Below are 12,904 nucleotides of genomic sequence, written 5' to 3'. Positions count from 1 at the left end.
AGTTGCTTATCCAATTAACACTGGGTTTTAAAATCATTAAAAATGAAGGTTGAAAGTAAAGATAACTTTGGTGTTAACACTGTTACTAAACCATTGGGTGTTGGTGTTATCCCGATCTGTTTGCAGAAAGTTTGTGGAGAGGTTAGACAATGTTGTCTGTTTATCGAGCATGATTTATTTATGGGGAAGGTAGATGGCATGCCAAGCAGTTGCTATCCCACACTTCTCACTGGATTTATCTTGTCACTTTCCTTATCGCTAAAAGTCCTTTGAGTGGGGAAGCATGCTTGTAGCACGAGAGCATCAGATCTGTGTTAATTGTGCAACCTGAAGTAGCTGATATCTTACTGATTCCCACCCGAAAATAGTTGGAGTCTGGAAGTGCCTTGTGATAGGATATATGTATAATAGGTTCTGGGGTGGTTTTTGTTAGGATTGCGGCACAGGAGAGGGAAGAGTTTAACCCTTTCCTTCTCCAGCCTCAGTTCTGACAAAGATCTTCCTGTCAGTCCTAGAAAAAAAAGCTTCCATTGGCAGGATGGGAGCTTTTCCCTGTAAAGCTAATAACAGTTTGTGTGTGACTGTGAGAGAGAATTCCTGCAGAGCAAATCTTTCCTTGGTTGGAACATGTGAAGTGGCATGGGAATTCTGTTTTAGCTCACCCACATGTGAAATGAATCACCCGATGTTTCAGCCATGACTCCTTTTCACAGGCTACTTATGTGAAAGGGCACTGTGTGATTAAAGGGGTGTATAGGCTCCCCTGAACCTGCCTGCTAATGCACGGATGAATGCCTGTCGGTTTCCCTGCCTCAGGTATCCATGCTAATGCTTTGGTGGGAGCAGTAGGACCCAGAGAATTGCAAGTGTTGTCAAGGGGTGGGGGCGTGGGGCCCCACAGCCTCCTTAAAAATCATTTGATGCCCCTTCATGTAAGTAAAGAATAAAGGCAGCTACAGTTTCTAACCAACTGATCACTCTTCTCGTTAGAGGTCTCCAACATACAGTAGAGGTTTTCCCAATACTCTCACTGTGTCCTGTGAGCGTTGCACATGGAAGCATGATATCCTCCCTATGTTCCACTTTCAGGAGGAAAGGATTTTTGAGAATTGGAGTCCATGCACATCAAAACTCCCTCTCTGGTTGACTGATGTGTGTTCCTATTTGCTCTCCTGCTGTGTGTTTACCCACCTCCCAGCCAGAGGTACTAAACTGAACCTTGATGTGAACTAACTCCATTGAAAAGCCTTGTCTTTGAGTTGCTTGGATGGGAGTCTTTGTAGTGGTTCATTCATATATGAAAGCCACCACTCAATTTTGCAGCTGTTTACTATCACCTTTAACCACTTCAATTTTGATTTTCAAAAGTTAGAAAAGATGAGTCCCATGAGCGACTGGTGTGTAACTGAAGGCAGCACTGTTTAGGGAAGCTTTTAATGATTAATAGACTATTGTATTTTAATATTTTGTTGGAAGCTGCCCAGAGTGCCTGGGGAAACCCAGCCAGATGGGCGGGGTATAAATAATAAATTATTATTATTATTATTATTATTATTATTATTATTATTATTATTATTATAATAACTAATTAGCCTTAGAAAATTATTTTTATATGTTTTTTGAGTGTGAGTTTATGAATTGCAAAATAAAAGCTATGTAGAATGACCTACTCTACACCTTTAGGTGCCTGCCATCAACTGCTGTACCTATAATGTGTGACTTAACCTGGATTTAATCTGTAGATGCTTTTACCTCTGAAAAGTCTCCCTGATGTTGAGAGTGAGAATTCTTACTGCCTTATAATAATTTGTAACAAGCATGCTTGCTTATTGTCAGGTTCTTACAAAAGGGAGCAATTGCAGTGGTGCCAATGGAGAACAACATGGTGCTATTCATCCAGCCCCCTCCAAAAAACCCCACACTGCTTCAGTAGATCTCATATCATGTGGTCCATTGACCCCAATGTGCAATGATGATGGATCAACACAAATTTATTGACTTCATAGAGTCCATCACTGTGTGTTGTAACCTGAATCAGTACTCTGACTGGACTGCAAAGACCCTGCTATATGTATTGAGGAATTTATTGGCAACAGTGACGCTGTTTATGTGAAAATAGTGCAGTAATATAAACTTACAAATGACTTTACAGCTATGGTTGCCTTCAGTGGATGGATAACTTTTTTATCTCTCTTGCCCCAGCTGTAATACTATCAGACTTGCTGTTTTTGATTAGCAGTTTACTCTTAAGTACACTTATTATGGAGTAAGTCTGATTGAACTCAATATAACTTACTTCTGAGTAATTGTGTTTAGATTGCACTGCGGGAGTTATGGAGGGCATTTTTTTTTATTGCTCAGACTTCTCACAGAGTTTAAATTGCCTCAAAACTGAAACTTATTTATAAAATTGATTCTCTAATTGACTAGAGCAGCAAGGTTCTATAATTAAAACTGAACTTGTCTTGGGTAGAATTTGCATATTCTGTTAGCTGTATTGCAGAGGAAGGTGAAATGTCTATCCTTGCTGAATTCAGAGATCTAGTTACCAGTAGAGTTCTTGGCTTCTTTTCATAGTTCCTAGTCCATTTGGTTGAGGATTTCAAGTGTGGGTACATGTAGACCGGCATGTGTCCCGTTGTGCCAGAAGTGGTTTAGTCATGGTGGCCACATGACCCGGAAAGCTGTTTGCAGACAAACGGCGGCTCCCTCGGCCTGAAGTGAGATGAGCGCTGCACCCCATGGTCGCCTTTGACTTAACTGTCCAGGGGTCCTTTACCTTCGACTGACAGCATTGTGGACCGTAGCTGAGGTTTTCTACATATGTTTAGGATAACTCAGGGTTCATTGAAAGGTTTCGCAATTAGAAGTTCAGTAATGGCGGACAAGATTCCCTGAAAGACAGCTTGTTTAACAACCACTGTTTTGTCAATAGGTCTGTATAGTGAAGAGTTGTGAACAATTGCCAGGTCTCCTGGGCCTTTCTGTGCCCCGCGTAAATTGAGTATGAAATCTTAGAACATTCCCCAGACTCCTCAGCAAGACTCAGGGGTTACTCCAAAGGTAAATTGATGTGGAAAAGGTTCTCAGAAGGTATAAATCTTGAAAATTGCCATGCTAGGTTGATGGGCATGAATAGATTTCAACCTGGAGAATGGAAGAGAAGTTTACATTCAGCATCATTAGTGTTGATGTTGAAAATGTTACTGTAGAAATTATGGTCCATGTTCTGATGAGATAAGGAAGAGTGCTTTGCAGTAATGCCTTGTTGTTTACAAGCTGGATCAGAGTGGTAGGCTTTGCCTCTGGAGTTTTTGTAGAATCCAAGATCAGTGTTGGTGCCGGCAATGTGAGTCAGTATGCATAAGTATGCAGCCTAGGATTTACAAATTGCATGAAGGCTGCAAATCTAATGGGACCTGAGAGTAAGTGTGTATAAAACCTAGTGGGATTTCCTTTTGAGAAAACATGATTCTGACTGGTTTCTTGGGAAAGTAGATACTCTTTGCAGACAAGTACACACTATTTTAGCTAGGTAAGTTAGAAGATCTATCTTCTAATGGATTTTCAACTGCTTCTTGATACCAGGTCTGGAGTGTAAATTTAAGGGAGGAATGTGTAGCATGCCTGGGCAGCATGCCTGTTCCCGTGCAGCATGCCTTCACAAATTTTAGTAGCTTCAACGTATGCATGACCTGTAGAGGTGGAATTTTAAAAATAAAATTGTATACATCTGCATTCTTGTTGAGCGTTGGACTTTTGTTTTAAAGAGACTAACTACATGCATCTTTTTAAAATCACTTTAGGCTTTTGTGAAGACTCGGAGATACTTGAATTGCCAAGAAAGAAAAGTCCATCAAATTGCAGAGATGTATTCCATCTGGTATAGCAGAACAATTCCAACTTTTCATGTTGGTTAAGGATTTTAAAGAAACATTTGCATCACCTCTTTTTTATGATATCCTAAGGATGGATTCTTGAGTTGGTGTTACAGTGCATGAAGAGGTCTTCCTGTGTTGAATACTTATTGGAATGCTCACTAATAGGATTAGAGAGGAACTCTATGGGTAACACTTGCTCTCGAGAAATTACTGGTCAACCATGGTAAAACTTGCCAACCCACTTTACACAGAGTGGATTCTTGAAGCTATACAAAAAGTTAAAAGGCAAAAACAGAGACCATCTGAAGAGAGAATTTGTCATGCTGTGTGCGCATCCCATGGATTAGATAAGAAGACTGTTTCAGAACAGCTGGAGCTAAGTGTCCAAGATGGTTCTATTCTCAAAGTTACCAACAAAGGCCTTGCTTCCTACAAGGACCCAGATAACCCTGGGCGTTTCTCATCTGTTAAACTGGGTGAGCTTTCTAAGCCTGCTAAAGGATCTAGGGGAGCTTGTAATGAGCTTCGGAATGTGGATTGGAATAAACTTCTGCGCAGAGGAATTGAAGGGCTCCAGGAACCAAATGGCTCATCACTCAGAAACATAGAAAAATACCTGAGAAGTCAACATGATCTTGCAGGTATTTTCAACAACCCTGTGTTTCAACGGAGATTACGATTGGGGGCCAAACGCGCTGTAAATAATGGGAGATTATTGAAAGAAGGACCTCAGTATAGGGTGAACTATGGTAGCCTGGAAGGCAAAGGAACATCTAAGTACAGTTCTTTTCCAATGTCTCTCCCACCTGTCAGTCTTTTGCCTCATGAAAAAGACCAGGTAAGTGTGAAAAGATTATATCAATGCAGGCATGTTCATTTGGGGGGTTTCACAGGAAACTATTAATATGTGTTGCTTATATTTGAGGAAGTTTCACTTTTCTATTATTAGTAAGCTTTATTGCCTCATTTAGAGAGGTTTTCCTTAATGTTTTAAGATTTTTTAATTAGTATTTTTAGGTGGGCAGTAGTTCTATTTGAGAAAATAAGTGTCTTGGAGAGCTATTAGGCTCTGCTGCTCTTCAAGATTTGTGCCAATTGAAGCAAATGTATAAAGTTTGGAAATCTGAAGAACCATAGTCTTCTACATGTGTAATCACCCCACATTAAAAATGTGTAGCTTTGTAGATAAACTATGGGCTCTTCAGTGATTGAAATTTAATTCTTAATTGTGCAGAAATTGCTGCTACTTATGTGATGTCATTGCTACTTGCACTGCGGGATGTGGCGTGATGGGCAAGGATTTTGGAATTTGTGTGTGTATCTTAAGTGTAAGAGGAAATAACCCTTTTTAGCTTTTGACACCTTGAAGATTCTTCCTATATTCTCATTTTCTGTCTGTTCTAGAGCATCCATTTCTGTTTGTTATGTTACACTTCATTCCAGCTGAGGAATCTAATAGAATACTGAATCCTTTAATGCTGATGGTTTCTCTCTGTGATATTTGACTGGACTTAACCGTCCAGGGGTCCTTTACCTTTTACCTATCTACCTGCTTCACACCTGATGTCATATATGCTTAGGTGTAGGGCCTGTGGGCATGACTTAGCCAAAGCAGCCTTATAAGCACATGCAGAGGCTTGGCAGGCATGGTTAGGTTAGGGCAGGCCCTAATTGGGTTCCCTTCCCCTTGCTGTAGTGGAAGCAAAGGAACCTTAGAATTATTTCATCTTTTGGCATTGGAAGGGGAAACATGCACAGTTCTTATGCCTATATGTTTTCCTGTCTGCTGGGAATCGAAACTCCAGAATGGCAATGTCTGGGTTGGAGCTGTGGCAGAAGGGTTAAGATACCTCCCTACCAGGAGTTGACAGTTGTTGCTGGCCTAATCATATATAACATCAGGTGTGGGGCGGGTGACTGGTTAAGGAACAATTGGGACCTTAGGGTGAACTTGTGATGGTTCCTTTGCAAGCAGGACTTACTGTCAGTGTCAATTAGCTAATGTAATAATGACATCAGGTGATTGACAGGTGCCATCAGCCAAGTTGGGGGGGGGGTTAAGGATCTGGCCGGCCGGATCCAGTTCCCCACCCCTTCCCTAGGATTACCTCTGCCTCACTAGTTGATTGTGCTCTACGAGTTTGGCAGGGATCCTTGGTGGACCATAGCCAGGAACCAAAGAATAGCATAACTAGTTTATACCCAGGCAGGCTTTGAACCTATTGACCAAAAGCTCCCTCTACCACAGATGGTACCTTGAAGTTCCCTTTGCTTTACAAAACAATCTATGATAAGGTGGAATGTGGTATGAGCTTAAATTCAAGCCCATCTTTTATAAAGCCAAGTTAGAAAAGCTATTATAAAAACAAATTTCACTGTTTAATTATGAAGCCCAATATGGTAAAAACACGATCATTTCACACACTTTCTATGTATTGTTATACTTGGCAAGGAAACACATTTTTACTGAAAATCCACAATATGTGTCTTGTAGTACTATGAGGCTTCTTACTTTAACTGTTAAGTTTTATTCTTGCCGGTTCATTTAATACAATAGTGGATAAATGGAGGACCACTTGCAATTTTGGTTGGACCGTGTGATTCCTGCTGATTGCTGGGATTTTTGCAAAGAATGTTGGATTCAGGAGTTTTAAAAATACAAATTTGCATATGGTGTATTTTAATCATAGTCTGTGTATTGTAGTTTTGCACTTCCATTAGTTCACCTTCTCCCCATGTTTGTGTATATGTGTGTGTGTGTATACACACACATGTCAGTTTCTTTTCTTTTTTAACAAAGCAATATTATGCTCAGGGTGTCCACATGTAAATATTGTTCAGAGAGGGTACAGTTCAAAATCCTACAGAGGAAGTGGCTGCAACAATAATGGGAAGTGCTATGTTCCCTTGAGCAGTTATGACACTGACTCCCATGTCAGAATGTAAAATGTATGTGGACATTCTTGAAGTCCCAAGGAAGAAATGAAATATCCCATACCTACTTTCTTTTTGCACCTTAGCTATACTGCTTTAAGAGCATGTAGAATTTAGCTAGCAGATGAAATAGTGTGGTTTGGCATATTTATACAGCTTGCACTTACATGTTATACACATGTGTTATACAGGAACTTGGCTTAAAGCCAACTTTTGCAGCTGCCAAAGCACAGCATATAATTTTATATATTAATGGATGGTATGGACTTAAGTGAATATCGCTTTGCACACATTCCAATTTTATTGTGTATTTTTTCCATGTTAACTCAAAAGCACTTCATAAATCCATGAACCTTTTTTACCTTACAGTAAATGATCATTCTTCTTTCTAGATTTCATAGAATCACAGAATTGTAGAATTGGAAGGGATCCTGAGGGTCCTCTAGTCCAACTGCGGTAGGGACCCTGCCAATGTAGGAATCCCAGCTAGATCATACATGACAGATGACCATCTAACTCCTTGCTTTAAAACCATCAAGGGAGGAAAGCCCACTACCTCTTATGTAAGTCTGTTCCGCTGTTGAACAGCTCTTACTGTCAGAAAATTCTAACTGATGTTTGGTCGGAATCTCCTTTTTTGTAACTTCATTACTTCAGGTTCTAGCCTCCAGAGCAGGAGAAAACAAATTTGCTCCATCCTTCATGTAACAGCCCTATTTGGTGTTGGCTATTCTATCTCCTCTCAGTCTGCTCTTTACCATGCCAAACATACCCAGTTCCCTCAACTGTTCCTCATGCAGCTTGGTTTCCAGACCCTTTATCATTTGCACACGTCCCAGCTTGTCAATCTCCTTCTTAAATTGTGCCCAGAACTGGACACAGTACTTCAGGTGTGGTCTGTGATCTAGACACTATACTTCTGTTGATACAGCCTAAAATAGTATTAGGTTTTTTTGCTGCATCACACTGTTGACTCATACAGTGGTACCTTCAGGTTACAGACTTCGCTAAGCCAGAAATATTACCTCGGGTTAAGAACTTTGCTTCAGGATGAGAACAGAAATCGTGCAGCAGCGGCAGCAGGAGGCCCCATTAGCTAAAGTGCTTTAGGTTAAGAACAGTTTCAGGTTAAGAACAGACCTCCAGAATGAATTACGTTCTTAACCCGAGGTACCACTTTATTAAGCTTGTGGTCTACTAAGACTCCTAGATCTTTTTCACATGTACTACTAGCAAGCTAGGTGACCCCTATCTTACATTTGTGCAGCTGGTTCTTCCTAAATGTAGAACTTTCTTTGTCCCTATTGAAATTAGTTTTGCCCCAGTTCTCCAATCTATTAAGGTCATATTGAATCCCAATTCTGTTTTCAGTGGCATTGGCTACCCCTCCCAGTTTGGCGTCATCTGCAGATTTGATGAGCATCCCCTAAATTCCTTCATCCATCATTTATAAAGATGTTGAACCACAATGGGCCCAGGACAGAACCTTGTGGCAACCCACTTGTTACTTTCTTCCAGGATGACAAGGAACTCTTAGTGAACACTATTTAGGTTCTGTCAGTCAACTAACTACAAATCCACCTAACAGTTTTCTCACCCGATCCACATTTTACCAGCTTCTCCGTAAGAATATCATGGGGGACTTCATCAAAAGATATACTACATCCACAGCATTCCCCTGACCCACCAAGTTTGTAACTCTTATCAAAAATATAAATGAGTTTTGTCTGGCATGACCTGCGACCAAATAGATATAAGCCCAATAGATATAACTTCGTGGCTTTTTAAAAAGAAGTAAAGCTATCATTTAGGGCCATACTGTGGTGTAGTGGTTAAGAGCGGTAGTCTCCTAATCTGGGGAACCGGGTTCGCGTCTCCGCTCCTCCACTTGCAGCTGCTGGGTGACCTTGGGCCAGTCACACTTCTCTGAAGTCTCTCAGCCCCACTCACCTCACAGAGTGTTTGTTGTGGGGGAGGAAGGGAAAGGAGAGTGTTAGTCGCTTTGAGACTCCTTAAAGGGAATGAAAGGTGGGATATCAAATCCAAACTCCTCCTCCTCCTCCTCCTCCTCCTCTTCTTCTTCTTCTTCTTCTGCTTCTTCTTCTACTGCATGTTGAGTTGCAGCTTTCAAATTTATTTTTATGAAAGTAGCTGTAGCTGGAGTTGATCAGGGCTTTTGTAGCATCCCTGAAACAAATCCCAGCACCAGTAGTTATTAGCCATGAAGGTGAAGACTTCAAACAAGTTTTAAAAACTTAAATCCTGCAAGTTATTCATTCTGTGCCAAACAGCAGATTTTTTTGGGGGGGGGGGGAATCTTGTCCACAGCTTTACCATCCTCTCTCAACACCGTGATCCAAATTCTGATCTCTGGTGCAGCAGCTTTTATAAACTATAAGCACAGGTAATTTGGACCGTAGACAATGAAATACGGGTGTCTAACCTTATTTAACTTTTCGTTCATGGTTGTTATGATTAGATGATATTTATATTTAACCTGTGGTAAGTTGGAATTTGTTTAGAGTACATACTGGAATTCTGACTGTCTTACTTCCATCATTTTTGAATAGCAAGAGCATTTTTAGAGGTAATAATACAAAGATAGACTTAACCCGATTATTTTTACTTAAAAAGTACTGGAGGAGGAAACATTTTTGAAAGGTTTTTGAAATGTTTCAGATAATAAAATTAAAGAAAAATGGTAGAGGTGGGAGCTTCTTATGTTTAATGTGAAGCTTATTATGTTAAGCTGACTTACAAGACTTAAATAAATCATTTTATTCATTACTAATTTTTAAAGAGAATTTTGCCTTGGAAATTCTTATGTTGATAAGGTCATTGTGTACAAAGGGTAGATGGCACAGCTATAGTGTTTCCCTTGTCTCTCTTTAAGTATAAAAGTTTGCTCTGTGTAGTTTTTAGCAGTGAGACTGGGCATCTGTTCAGCAAACGGGAGTAATCAAAGCCGCTTACCAAGTCATTGGCTAAGGATGCTTCTTAAAATTTCTGCAGAGTTCAGCCTTTTAAAAAAGCTGTTGCTAAGAGACAAATGTATGCTGACATGAGGGCATGTCAGCATGCTTCCAATTGTTTTAGAAGCAGTTAGGCCTGTCGCTTTGCAGATGGTAGAAACTCTCTTCATAGTGGGTGGATGTGTGCTGATTATCTCATTGAATTAAGGTAACCTTTTGTCATTCATCGAGGTCCTCAGCTCAGGCACCGAACAGCTGCTCTAGGGTCTCTCACCCAACATCCTCCCCCCTTTGTATGCAATGATTATGCTAAAGAGTGTCCAGGCTGGTGCCAGGTATTCAGCCGTTCACAAAATAAAACTCCTTTTAACACTACTGTGTATGATTAGTAAAAATGATTTGCAGGGTCCTATATTTGGCTGAATGATAGATAGCTCTTCCTCAAAAGAATTTGCAAGCCAAGTATACTGAATGTCTTTATCCAAAGTAAATGTTTTTTAATAGAAAGATGGAAGGCTGACCTTTCCCTTATTTATGTGGCTTTATGCTGCTGAAGTTCTCTGATTTTGCAATTTATTGGTTCCAGCTGGACTGTCTGTTTTTCTGTATATATTTGACTCCTCATATTGAACAGAACCAGTGCTACTATTTAGAACTAACTCTGCAAAAGAGTGCAGTACATATCAGATGAAAATGAAGAATTCAATACTAGTGTGTTATGTATTGTTGCATGGTATGCATTCTTGAGGTCTGGAAGAACCACACTTTAGTCTTATGAGTGCTGAACAATAAAGTAGCATTTCCAACTTCTGTATTCTTTATGAAGCCTGTATATCCCGGACTTGAGGAAATCAAGCTGTCAGGTTTTGTAATAAAGCTGGCATGCCTGAAAAGAAAGCCTTCATAGTTATTCAGATGGTGTAAAAACATAAACCTGGGCCAGTGTGGGGTGCAGGAGCTTACAAATGGATGTGCTTCCTAAAATCCCCATCAACTTTCAGATTGACTAAGATTTATTTGGTGACTTGCTGCTTCTTTCCTTTCAAGTGAAACTGAGCAAATGTGTCTTTTATCACACACTTAAGTTTTTATAAAATAAGGACTAGGTAAAGATGCTTCATAGCCACATCGAAGTACTGATTGCCCATCCATTACACATTAGTGCATTTACTCAAGGTATGCCCTCGTCTTTTGGAGCCTACTAGGGCTAAGGGTGTGACGGATTGCAACCTAAGCAGACTTCTGGACCTTTACCTTTTAAAATTATTATTTTAACCTCCCCCCCACCCAAGTACCTTGAAGCGGAATAATCAAGGGCAGACAGAGCTTGTCAGCAATTTTAGTTGCCAGTCCCACTCCCCTGGTACTTTTGCCAGCTGTCCACAAAGCTGTTGGCGTGAGCCATCAATACTTCGAGGAATGGTGGAGCAGATGTCTTAAGCTAGGCAAAAAGATGCCAGGACTGGCTGAATCAAGTCTGGGCATGCAATAAGCATTTGCTCCTCTCCCCCCCCCCCGGCCCGCCAAATACTGGAGAGTTGGCTGTGCCAGAAATGTATGTGAGAGTGAGAACACAGTGTCTTAAAAGCTCCTTTAATTGTTTGCCAAGCCTCCCCCTCCCCAGATCAGAGAATAATAGTGTCTGCTCTGCAGGACTTTGCAGAAGCTTGGGCCAACACATTGCAGTTGGGACTTATTGGCAGTCATGAGAGCTTGCATGTGCTTGCCTGTGCTGGTTGCAAATTCTGTGGAGTCTTTGCAAACAGGATGAACTGGCACTTTGTTGTATTCTGACTCTCTGTGCCATATAGCAGAGGTGGGGAATCTTTGGCCCTCCAGATATTGCTGAACTGAAACTCTCATAATCTCTGGCCATTAGCCATGATTGCTGGAGCTGTTGGGAGCAACATCTGGAGGACCAAAGGTGCTCCACCCCTGCCCTGCCATACAGGTGCCATACAGGTAACAATGTTGGAGATCAGATTAAACATATCCTGGAAATTAGAAGATCTAAGTATTCCCTCTCAGCTCTGACAAATTGTTCTTTATGTGCTTTTAAAAAAGATATATGTTTGGACTTTGCCGTCAGTAATGTACACTGAAGCATTATGTACACTGATATTAGTGTTTTGTGGTGCAAACATTTTGCAGGAATCAGGGTGGGTTGATTTAAAACAAGGCAGTATAACTCAGTTTTCCAATTTTCCTGAGCAAGCATGCATTCAAATTAAAACATATTGGGTTGGATCCAGACTTAGTCATACTCAGACTTGTTCAGATGAATGGGTTAACTGGACCTATATGTGTGTCTGGATCCAGCCCATTGATTTCTAACCGAAATGTATATTTCAGAACCTTTAATCTTGCAGCTCTCATGCCTTTTGTACTGTAGAATCATGTCTTGCTCATAAACAAGGCATGCATACATGCAGGATACCAAGACTGCTTACTGCTTAAAGTCTTAAGATTCCATTCCATGTGCACCTTTAATTAATTTCCTTGGGGAGACCCGTTCTTGTGTTGCCACCCTACAGACCTCTCCTGGAGGAGGCACACAAAGAAAGGCCTCAGGTGATTAGAAACAAGCCCCACTGAATAAAGTGGAAGTTACTGCTGAGGAAATTTGCATAAGGTTGGGCTCCAAAAGGTGTCACACACTGTCCATAAATAACATTTGTTAAATTTTATTTTATTTTTTTACTTGCTCCAAAATAGCTTTGGGACTTTTAAGTGGAAAATAATATACAAATTTAATAAACCTTAAACCTTCTTCATGAGATGAAAGTCACTGTGTGCTATCTTTCGTCAATTGCAGGTAGTTTGGCAATAAACTAGGAGTAAAAAAATCATTCACATGGGCTCAGTGGATGATCCTTGTGAGATGCAGGACATTACCTGGATATACTGTCATAGTTTGTTCGCCGCTGGCCCCAGCATTAAGCTCTAAAGTGGGGACATCAACTGCTGTACCACGCATGCTTTCCCCACAGCTTTTTCTATATAAAGAAATGCAGCTTTTTTAAAATAAGGAAACAATTTCAGTTTTAGTAAATTAATATATTCAGAATTCTTTTGAAACCCTGTTAGTTTTATGAGAAGGTATTTATAACTGAAATA

The 12,904-nt window shown here is 40.4% G+C and overlaps 1 protein-coding gene and 1 long non-coding RNA gene across 9 annotated transcripts in view; one reads left to right on the top strand and one right to left on the bottom strand.

The window, feature by feature from the left end:
• The window catches only part of KAT6B (lysine acetyltransferase 6B), an 86,888-nt gene that overhangs the window by 4,810 nt on the left and 69,174 nt on the right, over positions 1–12,904 (top strand). For 6 of the 8 annotated variants that reach the window (XM_081913440.1, XM_081913438.1, XM_081913433.1 and 3 more), the window contains exon 2: positions 3,807–4,719. In XM_081913440.1, the coding sequence (XP_081769566.1) occupies positions 4,102–4,719 (618 nt within the window). In that variant the 5' untranslated portion in view covers positions 3,807–4,101. Of the gene's footprint in view, positions 1–1,186; positions 1,205–3,806; positions 4,720–12,904 lie in introns of those variants that run through there. The other 2 variants (XM_081913437.1, XM_081913439.1) reach the window with 2 other exon arrangements.
• The window catches only part of LOC309371311, a 50,865-nt gene continuing 48,349 nt past the window's right edge, over positions 10,389–12,904 (bottom strand). Inside the window, exons 2-3 of the long non-coding RNA XR_014169038.1 lie at positions 12,683–12,783; positions 10,389–10,673 (exon numbers count right to left, since the gene is read on the bottom strand). This is a non-coding gene — a long non-coding RNA (uncharacterized lncRNA). The remainder of the gene's footprint in view (positions 10,674–12,682; positions 12,784–12,904) is intronic.

Source organism: Podarcis melisellensis, assembly GCF_964234715.1.
Source record: "Podarcis melisellensis genome assembly, chromosome: 5".
Classification (NCBI taxonomy): Eukaryota; Metazoa; Chordata; class Lepidosauria; order Squamata; family Lacertidae; genus Podarcis; species Podarcis melisellensis.
Note: the sequence above shows the minus strand (reverse complement) of the source record. Positions and strands in the feature narration are given on the sequence as shown.